At 45.8% G+C, this 17,199-nt stretch overlaps 1 protein-coding gene across 1 annotated transcript in view; it reads right to left on the bottom strand.

Annotated features, from left to right (window-relative positions):
• The window catches only part of TGFB2 (transforming growth factor beta 2), a 99,727-nt gene extending 90,764 nt beyond the window's left edge, over window positions 1-8,963 (bottom strand). The window contains exon 1 of the mRNA XM_060754253.2: window positions 7,481-8,963. Coding sequence (XP_060610236.2) covers window positions 7,481-7,826 — 346 coding nt within the window. The 5' untranslated portion in view covers window positions 7,827-8,963. The remainder of the gene's footprint in view (window positions 1-7,480) is intronic.
• Between the last annotated feature and the right edge of the window lie 8,236 nt (window positions 8,964-17,199).

Raw genomic sequence — 17,199 nt, 5'->3', positions numbered from 1 at the left:
TTTTGCCATTTGGGAGTTGTAGTTGCTGGTATTCATAGTTAACCTACAATCAAAGAGTGCTTTTCCCCCTGCCTTGAAGGAACACAAGCCTGCCTCCAGCCTCACACGCACTCTCTCACCTGCACATCTCACCACATTGTCATGCGCCAAGCACACCTGCTCTCCCCTCCCCTCTTGGAGTCTCAGAAACAGCTCTCCCCTTGGCTGAGAGGCCAGCTGAGAGGTTGGCCAATCACAGCAGGAGGAGGGCTTCTGGTGGGAGGATTTCCAAAAAGGAAGAGAAGGACAAGAGAAGGTCTGTTTCCAAAAAGGAAGAGAAGGACAAGCAGAGAGATATTCAGCTTTCTCTGCCAAAGTGGTTCCTAAGACCATTAGAAATATGTGTTTTCTGATGGCCTTTGGTAACCCCTCTGAAACCCCCTCACGATTCCCCAGGGGTCCCGACCCCCAGGTTGAGAACTGCTGACTTATGATTTCCATCACTATATGTCTTTCTTTCCAAATATTTAAATGCCAGCCTCCATCTTTTGATGAACTCTTGAATATTTCCTCCCCGATGCCACATTGCTCTGTTTGTAGATCTTTGTGATCAGGCAACAATTCTATTCATAGAATGTGTGATCCTAGCCTACTGTTGTCAATTGCTATTAAGACCCTAGCTTATGACACCCTTATGAATGAGACACCTTCAACAGTTCCAGTCATCAACAGTTCTGATAGATTTTGCAAAGTCAGGACTCTGGCTTCCATGATTCCACTTGGGTTGTGTTCTTTCTCTTCTGTTACTGCTTTTCCATTTTTATCATTTTTTCCAAGGAATCTTGTCATCTCATGAAATGTCTAAAGCAGTGGTCCTCACCCTATGGGTCCCCAGGTGTTTTGGTCTACAACTCCAAGAAATTCCAACCAGTTTACCAGCTTTCTGGGATTTCTGGGAGTTGAAGGCCAAAACATCTGAGGACCCACAGATTGAGAACCACTAGTCTAAAGTATGATAGTTGCAGATCAGTTATTTAGCTTCTAGTAAGGTTCAAGAATAAATTTCTATCAGACCCATTAATATGTCTTTTCTGCCATTTATGGTACCCACCAGGCATGTAGCGGGGGGGGGGGGGGGACTTGAGGGGCTTCAGCCCCCCCCCCCGAAATTCTCATGGTGGTTCGTGAAAAGGCCTTACTGGTGCATTATTTAAACTGTTATGTTTATTCATATCATGATCTGATCACCATACTCAATATATCCCCTATATGCATGGGGGTATTGGGGTAATGATACAAAAGGTTTGCTAGGCTAGACCCTCTTTCACTCAGACTCAGCCCCCGCCCCCGAAATTCAGCCCCCCCCCCGAACCCCCCCTGAAAAAAATTCAGCCCCCCCCCCCCAAAAAAAAACGAAATCCTGGCTACGGGCCTGGTACCCACAGAACTCTTCTAAACAGCTACAACAGGTAAATCTTTGATTTAAGAGTGCATCTTCCATGATATTTCTTTGTTTGTATTTTTAGTTTCTCTTTGACTAGAGATTGGAAAACTTAGCCTTTTGAGCTACCAGACTTTTTTTTATGTTGGGAACTGTAATCCCCAAGATGACCCTTCCAAGCTCTTTTCTTGACACATGCAAATTGTTATGTCCACTCTCAAAGTCACTGTCTTTTTAAGCCCCTGTAGGACCATCTAGCAATAGCTCCTCCGTTTTTTATCCCCTTGGTGCAAACTTACGGCAAAACCTTAGCACAACTTCACTTTGAGCCTTAAACTAACAGCACGAGAAAGATTAATACGAATAAATTCTGAGCTAATCAGGTCCCTTCTTTAAATGTTGACACAGTATTATTTATATCCCATAAATACCTTCTTGACTAAAATTCATCCCAGGAGATTGGCACGATGCCAGGGCTATTCATATTTACGGTATTTATATAGCACAGTTGGCCAAGGATAATATTTAAGACAAAAATATGCCTTGAGATATATACAATATCTCTTTGCATTTTTTTTCTTTCCCCCTTCTTAAAATCTCTACATTGCTAAAAATATTTAGACTGAACTTTACAAAATGTCCCACAAAGACCTATCGGGGGAATCTGTTCAGTGATATATAGTGGACTTCAAGTATAATTAGAACATATTTGTAATACTTGGGCTGTACTCAGTTACTAAATGCGAATATCTCTGTGTTAAAAAAAGATGTTTTTAAAAAAGCCCTTTGAGTGATGACTCTTTCCCATGCCTTTCACTCAATGACCTCAGTAGATTTGTGGAGATCTCCTTCCCCCTCCCACACCATTGCCTCCTTGACTAATGCAGGACCTGCAGAGTTAAAAAGGTTTAACTGTGAAGGAAAGGGGGAAGAGCTATGTAGCAATGTATTTTCAATTAACTCTGGAGTGGGATCTCATTCTCTCATCACATATATATATAGAGAGAGAGAGAAAGAGAGAGAGAGAGAGCATATACACACACATATGCACACACCTACACATACACATCTTTTCTTGGCTGCATATTTGTTAGAATAGCTTGTCCAACCTAACACACATAACTAGACAGCAGTGGAAAAATAGTTAACCCACTTAGAGATCTTCCCAACCAAACATTAGCTCAGCTGGGCTGGCTAAACGCTAGCAGAGTTCTCAACTCTTAAACTTCTGATGCTCTCTGTTGGTGGTTACCTGCAATCTACACTTTCACTTTTTTTTTTTGCTGCAGTCTAAGCTGATGAGGATCACAATGATGACAACAGTAGGATTTCTGATAGTTCAGTTTGACAAAATGCAAGTCACAGGAATTCATTTATTTGGGGTCACATCTTTATATGGTTGAGAGTAAACTGGTGGCAGAGTTTGGGAATTCTCCTCTGCAAAAAAACTATGTCTTCGGTAAAGAATTAGGAACTCCGATGATGCAAAGGGTTAAACCCTTGTGTTGGCAGGACTGAAGACCAACAGGTTGGAGATTCAAACCCATGGAGAGCATGGATGTGCTCCCTCTGTCAGCTCCAGCTCCCCATGCACAGACATGAGAGAAGCCTCCCACAACGATGGTCAAACATCAATACATCCAGGCATCCCCTGGGCAACATCCTTGCAGACGGCCAATTCTCTCACACCAGAAGCGACTTGCAGTTTCTCAAGTCACTCCTGACATGGGAAAAAAGTTAAGCATTAAGAGTTTCTCCCAGATATCAGCAACATCAGTGCAAGTAGGGGAGGGCTGTTTTTTGTTTTTTTGGTTTTTTGCACTATGATTCCCAGTGTGTCCAAAAAGTAGTTCAATAAGACACTTTCCCTCAGTTCTGCATCCATGTCAGTGGGTGGGCATTTCAATACAAATGCACTTACATCTATGTGTGTGTGTGCCTGCGCGTGTGCCTGCATGTGTATTTGAGTTCTCCTCTGCATGTCTCTGCCTTATTGCTACAAATTACCAGAGAAGGAGAGAGTGCTCACACATGGCAGGCTGACTCCAGCACACTTTGTAAATTCTTCCTTCCCTTAGGGCAAGATAGTGCCTTAATTACAATAATAAAACCCTTTGCTTGCCAGGCTGTCCTCTTCCAGGGATTGTCATTTAACAATTAGAAAGAAGGAGAGAAGAGGCAGCTCCCCAGCAACTGGGATTCTGAGATCTCTGGCTGGCATCCTGGGACTATTTCTAGCAAGCCTCAGCAAGCCTTAAAGCTACACCTTTGTTGCATTCAAAATAAATAGAAGAGGCTACAATTAGTAAGTCTGGGATAAAGTTACCAAGATGGCTGCATTACCCATTATAACAAGAGGTATTTGCTTTCCAGAGACATGGCAATAAAAGAATGGGGGGTGGGTAAGGGGAGAAAGAGAAGAATGGAAAACAAAACAAAGCAAAACACTGTATCTTGGACACACAGTAGAATTTTTCATTCCTTGTATGTACGGTTTGCCATAATGACTTACATTAGAGATTTTATTTCTGTGCCTTATTTCTGCCCCCCTCCCCCATCCCAACAAAACCAGCAATGATTAGATGTCACTGAATTTGGTAATGTAAGTTATGCATATAATATCGTTCATATATCCTCAAGATGAAACTCTGATGGCACTTTACAGCTGAAGAGTCTAAGACAGCAATTCCTGGAAATGAGCCCAAGTGGGCACAAGGCAGCTTACTTCAGAGGAGACAAAAGGTAAAGGTTTCCCCTTGACATTAAGGCAAGTCATTCCGACTCTGGGGGGAGGATGCTCATCTCCATTTCTAAGCCAAAGAGCCGGTGTTGTCCGTAGACTACTCCAAGGTCATATGGTCAGCATGACTGCATGGAGCGCCTTTACCTTCCCACCAGAGCGGTGCCTATTAATCTACTCACATTTGCATATTTTCAAACTACTAGACTGGCAGAAGCTGGGGCTAACAGCGGGAGCTCACCTTGCTCCCCAGATTCGAACTGCCAACCTTCACTCAGCAAGTTCAGCAGCTCAGCACTTTACCCTGCTGTGCCACCAGGGGCTCCAGAGGAGATACGGTAGGATTAAATTATGAATCCACAGTCTTGGGGGAAAAATACACTGGGCTCAACAGGATTTACATTTGAGACAAAATGTGCAGAATGACTCTGAACAACTTACTAAGACAGTTCACTTAGCCAAAGCCCAGAAAAGCAAAGCCAAAACGGAAACGGGATTTGAATTCAGCTCTGCCACCTCCAATAGCAAGGCTCTATCTCTGGACCACAGTGGCTCTTGACCAACACACAATGCCAGCGCCTTCCAGTCCTAATTTATTTTTCAGAAATGAATGCATGTAATCAGCTCCAGCTGAAACACTCACACTGTGTCTGGGAAGCTGGACTTTAAAAAAAAAGGAACAATAGGAGTATCATTTTATACCTGAAAATAAGGTCACCGGTAACAAGAATGCCTAGTCCATTGAAAAGAGGAGCCACATGGGCACTTCTATGACCTGTCACTGTCTAGTTATACCAACCTAAGCTGTGAACTTCAGAGGAAACTAGTTTTTGGAAGGGAGATGCTACAGATCTCTCTATTTTCTTTTTTCCTTCCAAGATGCACTGAAATGAATGGAGCCCCTGGTGGTGCATAGGTTAAACCATTGTGTCAGCAGGACTGCTGATTGACAGTCAGCGGTTCGAATCCGGGGAGTGGGGTGAGCTCCCATTTGTTAGCTCCAGCTGGGCAACATCCTTGCAGATGGCCAATTCTCTCACACCAGAAGCAACTTGCAGTTTCTCAAGTTGCTCCTGACATAAAAAAAAAACCTGAAAGGAATCCCTGCATCACTGAGAGAATGGATCTGCTTTAGAGGCTACCAGTTGAACTGGGAGATAGGAGGGCGATAAGAGAGCTGAAGAGATTTGAGTTGGGACACTGCTGAACAAAGTAAACTAATCCTATTAAAGGGAGGTTTGTTGACCCAGGTGCTGGCAAAGTCCTAAAGGGGAAACTTGCACTGACTGCTGGCTAGCGGCAGGATGAACTGGGCGGAGAGCGTCCAGTGAGAACAGACTGAGAAGCCACCGTTCCCACCCAGAGGAAAACTTTGAAAAGTAAACAAGAGAGAATTGGAGGATGAGAACAGATAAGGAGGCATATTAATGCCTCTGGCATCCGAAGGCACCAGGCACCGCCAAAAGTGGGGGCGACCTGCCAGCACTGCCAGATGTCCCATAATTTGGAGATTGACCTCCTCCTCTCCCCTCTCCACTTCGTGCTTATATTCCAAAATAACTCAAAGACGTGGGAGAGACTTGGTCTCGCAAGCCAAAGAAGCCCTCTTGATCTTGGATTTCTCAAGAACAGTTGTTCTGCGAGCTTCAGAAGTAAACTGGAGACACTCTGCAGATGCTCAGAGGAATTCCCTTCCATCTCAGCCCCAGTCTGGAGTTAAGCCTCAGCCAGGACACCTTCATTCCTGATAGACTTTTCACCAGGCCTCAAGAGAGACACTATCAGGCCACAGGAATCCGACTCCACTACACTTTTCCATGGAAGAACCACAAATTCCATGAAAGAGGGGACATGATAGGCAGGCTTAAATGCCTGAAAGAAGGTCTCATTGAGAAGAAGGCAAGCTTGTTTTCTGCTGCTCTAGAGACTAGGACACCAAGCAATGGACTCAGACTGCAGGGAAAGAGACTCCACTTAAACATTAGCAAGAACTTCCTGACAGACCTGTTGGATAGTGGAATAGGCTGCCTCGGAGTCTCCTTCTCTGGGGGTTTTTGAGCAGAGGCTGCTTGGCATCTATCAAGAGTGTTTGGGACTGGATGGGCCTTGTAGTCTCTTTCAACTCTCGATCATTCTGAGCAAAAGATTAAATTAAACATCCTGGTGTGTCAAGGAATGCTGCTTTCAATTTTTTTAGGAGCCTAACAGAGAGACAAGGGAGGAGAGCTTGGAAAGAAAGATCACTGGGTTGCTGTGAGTTTTCCGGGATGTATGGCCATGCTCCAGAAGCATTCTCTCCTGATGTTTTGCCTGCATCTATGGCAGGCAATCCCTAGAGGTTGTGAGGTCTGTTGGAAACTAGGTAAGTGGGATTTATATACCTGTGGAATGTCCAAGGTGGGAGAAAGAACACTTGTCTGTTGGAGGGCAGGTGTGAATGTTGCAACTGGCTACCTTGATGAGCACTGGATGACCTTGTAGCTTCAAAGCCTGGCTGCTTCCTGCCTGGCGGAATACTTTGTTGGGAGGTGTTAGCTGGCCCTGATTTTTTTCATGTCAGGATTTCCCCCTGGTTTATTTATTTATTTATTTACTATAGCTCACCTTTCTCAGTCATAGGGCGACTCAAGGTGGCACAATTCGATATCAGGCATTCATAAAAGTGATGGCAGGAAGCAGCCAGACTTTGAAGCTGCAAGGCCATTCAATGCTAATCAAGATGGCCTTGATTCGCATCCCACAGATATATAAACCCCACTTTCTTAGTTTCCAACAGATCTCACAACCTCTTAGGATGCCGGCCATAGATGCAGGTAAAAACGTCAGGAGATAATGCTTCTGGAACATGGCCAGACAGCCCGGAAAACTCTCAGCAATCCATGAAAGCCTTTGACAAGAGAGAGATCACTCTTTCCTAACTACAGATTACCACCTGGGGTCTCTATAGGGCAAGCAACACCAGACTGAGCATGTGCGTGGTATTCTAAGGAGTGGAAGACCGTCTATCCCCCTTTGGGAGCAACAGCTCACATCACACTAGGGGAAAAATCCACTTAAAATCCGGTTTCTGCGTCCTGCAGAATTCTGGGGTTTGTAGTTTTGTGAGGCTGTTAAAGGCTCCTCCCTAAACTACAAACCCCAGAATTCTGCAGGAGGCAGGAACTGGATTTTAAGTGGATTTTTTTCTCGAGTGTGATGAGGCAGGATCCCCGCAAGGGACTTTGCCCGGAGCTGCCAGGAGGTGCCCGTGGCTGCCAACCCACCCGTGCCTCCCTTCCCCTCCTTCACGCCCACCTCCGTCCCCCATCCCGGGGACTTACTGGCGTTCTGGTAGTTGGGCTTGGGGTCGACCTTGTAGACCTCCTTGGCGTAGTACTCCTCGTCGCTGCGCTCCTTCTCGCAAGTGGCGGCGCGGTGGTTGGCCTTCTCCTGGAGCAGGTCCCGGGTGCTGTTGTAGATGGAGATGACCTCCGGCGAGACCTCCTCGGGCTCCGGGTACTCTTCCGGGGGGCTGGTGAGCTTGAGCTTGCTCAGGATCTGGCCCCGGATGGCCTCGATCCTCTTCCGCATGAACTGGTCCATGTCCAGGGTGCTGCAGGTCGAGAGGGCGAAGGCCACCGTCACCAGGTCCAGGGTCAGGAAGACGCTCAGGAGGTAGCAGTGCATCTTAAGGCTCCGGGAAGACTCAGAAGAGAACTCGGGAGCGGGCTTCTGAAGGGGAGGGGGCGGCGCCGGCTCTCCCGGGGCGTGAAAGAGGTGGGCGCAGCTCCCTCCAAGGGGGAAAGAGGGCCAAAGTGGACCCCAGGAGTCCAGCGCGTCCCGGGTGGTTGCTTCTCCCCCGAGCCGGAGAAACCGCGTCCTCTTCGAAAGAGCACCAACAGGTTGAGAAGAGAGGGAGGTGGGCTTTTCGGTGGAGCTGGAGAGTCGTGGGAAGCCGGGGCTCTGAGCGAGGATGCGACAGGTTCCGCAAAGCAGGTTGCTTGCTCTCTCTCTCTCTCAATCTCTCCAGATATTACCCCCCAAAAGAGACCGAGAGAGCGTAATATAGATTATTGAAAAGCACAGAAGGGACGAGAGCGGAGGAGAGGATCACCACAGCGAGGCGAAGCGTTCTTGGAGAGACGCAAGAGTGGCGTGGGGGGGAAAACGCGCTTCTTCCCCCGAGGGCTGCTTCGCCTTCCCAGACTCGCCTGCCCGCGCCGCTCTCTCTCTCTCTCTCTCTCTCTCTCTCCTTCTCTTTCCTTCCTCCCTCCCTTCCTTTCCTTCCTTCCGTGGCGACGGCACCGGCTGCCGGCCTTTCCCTCTCTCCCGCGGAGGATGGGAACACGTGTCGGTGCCTTTCGCGCGTGGGAGCGCCTCTCGGGGAGATGCGACTTCGATGCGCGGCAAAGCAGCGGGCAGGCGGCTCTGGACGCCTTCCTGCCTCCCCTCCTTCCTTCCCTTCGGGCCAGAAAAGCTCTCTCTCTCTCTCCACCTCTCTCTCTCTCTCCACGACTCTCCTGTTCTCTTTCTCTCCCCCTCTCTCTGTCTCTATCCCTCTCTATTCCCCTTCTCTCTCTCTCTGTCCCGCAGCCACCGTCTCGTGGCAAAAAGCGAGCGGGACCGAGCCCAACTCCTTCTCCTCTCCAAGTCCTTCTCCTCCTCCAACTCTTTGCCCCAACCAACCAAGCAAGCAACCAGCTTGGTCAACCTTCCTCTCTCTCTCCCTCCCTCCCTTCTCTCTCTCTCTCTCCGGCTACTTTTGGCTCCACCACTTTTTTTCCAGGAGTTCCCCTCCTCCTCCTCCTCCTCCTCCTCCTCCTCCTCTTCCTCCTCCTCCTCCTCTTCCTCCTCCTTCTCCACAGGTTTTTTTTTTTTTCCTTTAAAGAACCCCGTCAACAAGGCAGAGCTGCGCCTGCTGCTCTTTCTCTTTTCCCCCTCTCACGCCTGGTGCGCTTTGCCAAGAAAAAGAGCGGAGGGCTGCGCTTCTCGCTGCCTTGGCCCTTCCCTCCTCTTCGCTTGCCCCCGGGGCTGCTTCTCCCCTTCCTCCTCCGGCCCTCTCGGCCTCCTCCTCCTCCTCCTCCTCCTCCTCCTCTTCAGCGCCCCTTCGCTCGCCTGGAGCCGACCAGCGCCACTTTCGCCAGCAGATAGCATCACGCTCCGAGCCGGGAGAGGGAATTTATAAGGCTGGCCGGGAGAAGAGGCGAGAGGCAGAGGCTTCCGCCTGACGGAGGGGGACGGCGCAGCCGAGGGTGGGATTGCCTCCGAGCCGCGCCGGGGCCCACAGCCCTTCCCAGGGCACAGCCAGGCGCCCTCGCCGGCTGTGGGGCGCCTCCAGCCCTCCCTCGCCAGCATAGGGGCATAAGACCTCACCCCTTGGAAGAGGCCCCCGGGGCCAGATCGAGGCACCCTAGACAGTCCACTTCAGGCTCTTGAACGCTACTCAAACCAATGTCGCCATTAAAAAGAAAACCCATAAAGTTGTAGAGACCACAAGGTGCCTCACCAAGTCCCCATGGCTCCACAGCATGGACTCATTTCAGATAAAGTGGGGTCAAACTGCATTCATTGTACAGCAGGCATGGGCAAACTTGGGCCCTCCAACTGTGTTGAACTTCAACTCCCACTGCTTAAAAGGCTGAGGGGAAAAAAAGAAAGGGCCCAAGGCTGTAAGGAGTGCTGGGAGTTGGAGTCCAAAACACCTAGAGGGCCCAGATTTGCCCATGCCTGTTGTACAGTGTAGCTGACTGAACCTCCCACTAAACCAGTGGTTCCTAACCTTTTTTGACGAAGGACCACTTGACCAGGGACCACTTGATCGGGGACCACTTTGACCAGGGACTACTCTCCAACATTAGTACCAAAAGGATTACAAATCAATGTATTGTCGAAGGCTTTTTGACCTCACAACCTCTGAGGATGCCTGCCACAGATGCAGTCAAAACATCAGGAGAAAATGCTTCTAGAACATGGCCATATAGCCCGAAAAACCTTTAACAACCTGGGTACGAATAAGGTTTTGGTCAACTTCAGATTCAGTTTGGTTATTTGAGGTGCCTATTCAGAAAATTGCATTGGATAGACCACTTCAGCTCTAGTTTTTGATACAGAACATATACCATCCAGTAGTCACCATCTACTCACCCACAGAAAACCATATTTAATAATCTAGAGCTGAGGTGGTATATCCAGTGCAATTTTCTGAATCAGCACCCCAAATAACTCCAGGAACAGACCCTGGCACCAATTTTCCCCACATGTCTCACAGACCTTATTTTAGGTCTCATGGCCCACCCTTGAGCCACGGCCCACAGGTTGGGAACCACTGCATTAAACACACCCAGCTTCTCATAGGACTTGGAGTCCAGATGTTCAACCATACAGAGGTTCCCAAACCCCTGCCATGCAGGAATCCAGTCCAACCCCCTGCCATGCAGAAATAGATGGTCATCCAGTCTCTGTTTAGAAACCTCCAGAGAAGGGACTCCGCTGTCCTTCCAGGAGTACATTCCACTGTCGAACAGCCCTTACAGTCAGAAAGTTCTTCCGCATGTTTAGGTAGACTCTGTTTTCCCACAATCTGAATCCATTTCTCCTAGTCTCTGGAGCAGCAGAAAACAAGCCTGCTCCCTCCTCAGTGTGACATCCTTTCAAATGTTTCAGCAGGGCTATCATGTCTCCTCTCAATGTTCTCTAAGCTAAACATACCCAGCTCCCTCAGCCATTCCTCATAAGGCTTGGCTTCCAGACCTTTGATCATTTTGATCACCCTTCTCTGGACACATTACAGCTTATCAATATCCCTCTTGAATTGAGACGCCCAGAACTGGACATGGTATTTCAGGTGGTGCATACATTCACAGTTATACTGAGTATAGCTCTGCTCTGGTAGACTTTACACCAGTGGTTCTCAACCTGTGGGTTCCCAGGTGTTTTGGCCTACAACTCTCAGAAATCCCAGCCAGTTTATCAGCTGTTAGGATTTCTGGGAGTTGAAGTCCAAAACATCTGGGGACCTACAGGTTGAGAACTACTGCTTTACACATTCTACATGAAAAGAGGCCTACAGGACAGCTGGAATAAGATTAATTCCCCCCTGAGAAGTCTGGTGTTTTTGGACTTCATCTTCCAGCAGCCTATTCTTTCTTTTCACGTTATGCCCAGATGAACTTGACCAACAATCAGGACTTCTGGGAGCTGAAGACCAAAATATTTGGGGGCCCAAAGTTTGGAAACTACTATCTATATAAATGAAAACGTAATGTTCATTTGTGGGATTAACATAACTCAAAAACCACTGGTCGACACCAAATTTGGACACAATACACTTATCAGGTCAGCTAGTGACCATCACTCATAAAAACACTGAAAAACACAGCAGCAGAGACTTAAAAGGCCAAAACAACAAAAATTACATTACAAAACCACACACACACACACACCAGCACTCTTATCAGTAAAGGCTAAAAAGCTTGTATAATTACAACTCCCATTATTCCAAAACATTGAACGATTGCAGTTCAAGTGGGGTCAAGCAGCATTCATTCTACTGTGTACATACACACTTGGTGAAGAAAAGGCTAAAAGGGCACATGATAGTAACTATGTTTCAGTATTGGAAATGATGTCATATTGAGGAGGGGGAAAGTTTGGTATACTGCTGCTTCAGAGTCTAGGACATGGAGCAATGGTTTCAAATTGCAGGAAAAGAGATTTCACCTAAATATGAGGAAGAACTTCCTATTACAATTGTTCAACTGTGGAAGTGTGAGGAAGCCTCCTTTTCTAGAGGTTTCTAAACAGAGAATGGATGGCCATCTATCCAAAGTGCTTTGATTGTGTGTTCCTGTATGACAGAATGGGCTTGGAACAGATGACTCCTGTGGTCTCTTCCAGCTCTATGATTCGATGCCCATACCTATGTGGGTGTGTATTGGTGACAGTGGAGCCGAGGTGCTTAACAGCCCAAAAGACAGAATGGCTTCTGCACAGCAAGGGGTTGAACTGGATAGCCCTTGTGGTCTCTTCCAACACTATTGTTCTATGAATTCCGCACTGGTAAGAATAAAACACAAAAGATTTTGGGAGATTTAATCAGATAGAATTATGTAAATATTCCTAGGAGGATAGGTTGGATGCACAAGATATGTTTAATTGTCAGAAGCACTCTTCATGACCCATCCTCTTCCATAACATTGAGCCATGGCAGTTAAAGTGATGTCAATCTGCATTAATTCTATAATGTAGATGCATCCCTGATTGGATGGCAGACCATCAGGTGATATTTGAGATCTTCAGATAGGGCCAGAAAAGAATCCTGCATGAAACCCAAGAAGCATTGCCAGTCAGATGAGTCAGTGCTCTCACTCTATATAAGACAGTATTCCTGTTGGAGATCATGCCTATAATAAAGGGTGGCTAGGCTACTGTCATTCAAAAGGCTTAATGTAACCAGTGCATCTTCTCAGATTGTTGATCAGAGGCTTTAACCCAGGGATAGGAAACATGTGGCTCTCCAGATCATGTTGGACAGCAATTCTCATAATCCATAGCCAACCTAGTCCATGGCCATGGATAATGGGACAACTCATTAGTAGTGTGAGGGGAGCACAATTCCTCCATTGCATATTTAAACCTTGAAAATTAAATTAATGAAAGATGCAAACATTTAGGCATGTGTTGTGTTTTATGACTTACAAGGATCAATTAGCCCAATCTTTGGTCCTCCAGATGATGGGGGTTTCAATTCCCACAGTTGCTGTGCCTCAGCCATAATGTCTGAGATGCATGTAAGTTGAAGTCCAAAACGTCAACAGGAGGAGAATTTGAACAATAGCCTATTTGAATGTGTCAGTGGGCACAACCTTGCTTTTATACACTACTGAGTCAAATAATACCAATTAATACTTGTGTTGCAATTGAAGAAAAAGCTCTATATAAAATGGAAAAATGCACAAAACAAGTATCTGAGTGTTTATTCATAAATGAGCCGCCTTAAGTATACTGGGTCTTACACTTAAGAATGCCCAGTGTGGAACACATCTTACCATGCTAAAACAGTGGATGTGGCTCTTAATGAGGCATGCCGCATTATCACAGGATGCCTGTGCCCTACACCACTGGAGAAATCATACTGCTTAGCTGATATTGCACCACCTGACATTCACTGGGAAGTAGCAGCCAATAGTGGAAGGACCAATGCAGTGACATCCCTGGCCCACCCCGTTTGGATATCAGCCAGCACGCCAATGCCTTAGATCAATAAACGGTTTTCTAAGATCTACAGAGATACTCAAAGGAACACCTCAGGAAGCAGGAGTCCAAAAGTGGCAGACTAAAATCCGGAACCTCAATCCATAGCTAATACCAAATGAGATACTCCCTCCTGGGCACACAGAAGACTGGGCAACTTGGAAGGCACTGAACAGACTGCATTCTGGCACCACAAGATGCAGAGCCAACCTTAAGAAATGGGGCCACAAAGTGGAGTCCACAACATGTGAGTGTGAAGCAGAGCAAACCACAGATCATCTATTACAATGCAGCCAGAGCCCTGCCACATGCACAATGGAGGACCTTCTTACAGCAACATCAGAGGCACTCCAAGTGGCCAGCTACTGGTCAAAGGACATTTAATAAAATGCCAAGTTTTCAAACTTTGTGGTTCTTTTGTTTGTTTTTAAATACATTTCAGCTGCATCCTTGGTTCGCTCCTGATATAATAAATAAGGGTAAAAGGTAAAGTTTGTCCCTGACATTAGGTCTAGTCGTGTCCGACTCTGGGGGTTGGTGCTCATCTTGATTTCTAAGCCAAAGAGCCAGTGTTGTCCAAGGTCATGTGGCCGGCATGACTGCATGGAGCACCAGTATCTTCCCGCTGGAGCGGTACCTATTGATCTACTCACATTTGTATGTTTTCTAACTGTTAGGTTGGCAGAAGCTGGGGCTGACAGTGGAAGCTCACCCCACTCCCTGGCTTCGAACCTGCGACCTTTTGGTCAACAAGCTCAGCAGCTCAGCAGTTTAACCCACTGTGTCAAATAAATAAAACACACTCAGGAAAGTAGGTAGCCAGAAAGCTTCCAAGTTTATTCACTCTTGTAAAGCAAATGCGTGGCAGGATAATAAGATTCAAAAGAAGATGGAGCTCTTGTCTTAATGATATTTGTTTGGAAGAGCTACACACTGATCCTGCTGAAGTGCCCCCTTCTGCAGAATTATTAAAAGTGCAAGTGTTATATATATTTTTCTTCTAGATTCCTTTGTTCAAGTGGAGCTTAACTCTGCCTTGGTCCATGAGTATCTGCTGCAAAGGCCTCTTCCATTTCACCATGACCTTCTAGCTTGCTCTGGCACTCTTCCACAGAAACAAGTAGACCAAAGTTAAGGAGATCCAGACTGAATTCCCCACTAAGCCACAAAACTCATTGGCTGGTCATTAGCTTTTTTTCTTAAGCTGATCTACTTCACAAGGCTGTTGTGGACAGATAGAAAGCCACATACTTCTCCTTGACCTTTTTGGAGGAGTTGAAATTGGGGATACTAGTAGGGAAAATAAATTAGTGCAAGTATGATTTGTACTCCTTCTTATAGTAAGCATGGGGTGACACACAATCCTGACATTATACATTATCTAAGCGAATTTGGGATTGCAAAAAAGATTTTCTATTATTTATTCTCATGCAAAGCCAATTTGCTTACCTAACTGTTAATATAAAGAAAGAACAAAACCCTATTACTTTCCAGGCTTGCAGCTCAACACAGTGTTTTCCTTTTTTCACATATATAGATATATTAAAAACATTTTACTGTTCATTACAAAGATGGAGACACCTGGAAAGTTACTTCATTGAGTGTCAGCATCTTCTGTTTCCTGTTAACTTGAAAATTATGTGATCAAGTTTTCTTCAAAAATGTGCTTTTTATTGTTAAATGAAAATTCTCTGTGTAAAGGCAATACACTGGATTTGCTGACAACCAAATTATTACATAAGAAGGCTGGCCATGTTTCATACACTAAAGTCCATTGTTGGAGGAGAAATATGTTTTGGAATTTAAGAGGTAATTTTCGTAAGCTGCACAATGACGACAAGCATCAGAGAGTTGCACAATTTCCCTTCTCTGAGGCAAGGTGGTTCCAGTATAAAGCGGATTTTGAAATGCACAGACTTATTCAACAACCTTTTTATTTGCTTTCTTTTTGCATAGAGTTATAAGCTAAGGTTGCATAGCCTCCAGTGTTTCACAGATGAAAATTAGGAAACATGTGGCCATGAAACAATGTGTTCAAGATGGTATAGAGTATTCATTGGAAGAACAAAACAAACTAGGCTCCAGTAGTTTACTTTTGCCTCAGTCTACTGGAAAGGGTAAGATTCCTTTCCTCCTATCCTCTACCTCTTGCTGAGTTTGACACTTTGAACACTACAGTAATTGAAGGAAGCAGGGCTAAAGGCGAGAAGAGGGGGGAAGGAGAGAGAAAGTGGGACAAATGATCAATCAGGATGGTAAGACAGTGTCAGGACTGTAATAACGTATTTTACAATACAATATCCTCTGAAATGGAGCCCCCAGTGGCACAGAGGGTGAAACTACTGAGCTGTTGAATTTGCTGACCAAGAGGTCACTAGTTTGAATCCGGGGAATGGGGTGATCTCCTGGTGTTAACCCCAGCCACATTACCTTGGAGGTGTCTATGGACAACGCTGGCTCTTCAACCTAGCAGTTTGAAAACATGGAAATGTGAGTAGATCAATAGGTACCGCTCCAGCGAGAAGGTAAAGGCGCGCTATGCAGCCATGCTGGCCACATTACCTTGGAGGTGTCTATGGACAACGCTGGCTCTTCAGCTTAGAAATGGAGATGAGCACCAGTCCCCAGAGTCGGACACGATCGGACTTAATGTCAGGGAAAACTTTTACCTTTACTATCCTCTGTAACAGCAGAAATCATATCCATGGTTTTACTTACCCACATATAGAAGGGGAAATTGTCTCTTTAATAATTTGCTAGGTCTTCTAGGCAATTCCTCCTGAACCTCTCCATGAATTTTACAGATTCCAGAGACTGTAGGTATGCCAGAACTGTAAGTGACGCTACTTAATAGTGTTCAATCATATTTATTGTTTCAGGTAACTTTTGTAGGTTGGGAACCTATCCCCACAGATACAAGGGTCTTGCTGCATACAAAATTGGTGTTGTTATAGTCAATCTAGCATTTTGGAATGGCCTTCCTGATAAGTGAACTGCTGTTAGAATATTCAAAAGTGGAAAATGAAATGGGGAAGCTTCGACATTTCAGTTCCAAATTCCCTCAAAACACTACAATTGTTTGGTGGTTTTCATCTAATTCTTAAAGGGCAGAAATTGCCCTTTTAAGTCTTTGTTACTGGCAGAAGAACTTTAATTTAAATTGCTTGTATTTTTGATCCTAACCCTTTACTTACCAGAAAAGAGCCCACTAAAAATTGGCTAAGCAAAGTGATATTTCCCAGTTCATCACCAAACCCCTCATTCCAGAAAATCATGGCGTAAACCTATGATGAAGCCAGAATGGTATGGTGGTTTGAATGCTGAACTGGGATTAGGGTTTTAATCCGAACCTGGGTATGAAAACCCACTGGCTATCCTTAAGTAAGTCACACTCTTTCAGTCTCAAAAGAAGGCACATGGCAACCTACTTTTGAACAAGTTCTGCCAAGAAAACCCTTTGATAGGTTTGCTAAAGGGGCCCCATCAACAAGAAATTGCTTGAAGGTACACAGCAACCAAACCCTCCATCCCTTGGAGGGCATATTTGATCATTTAAGATTATTCATTGCTTTTTAGACTCAAAACAACCATCTTATTTTAAAAGCCATAATAACCTGACATTTCTAGTTTTGGGAAAATAAGCAGGGGAGCTCCACTGAAGTTCAGAGGTCCCCAACCCTCTGAAAGTACCCATTTTGGCGAGGAAGCTGGAATAATTTTTATACATACTTTTACCAGGCTCTAACAGGATTGCTCCCCTTCCTAGCACCAACTGTTGTCCCTTCTGGGAGGTAGGGCTGTCATCTAA

The sequence above is a fragment of the Anolis sagrei genome, chromosome 1 (assembly GCF_037176765.1).
Source record: "Anolis sagrei isolate rAnoSag1 chromosome 1, rAnoSag1.mat, whole genome shotgun sequence".
NCBI lineage: Eukaryota > Metazoa > Chordata > Lepidosauria > Squamata > Dactyloidae > Anolis > Anolis sagrei.
Note: the sequence above shows the minus strand (reverse complement) of the source record. Positions and strands in the feature narration are given on the sequence as shown.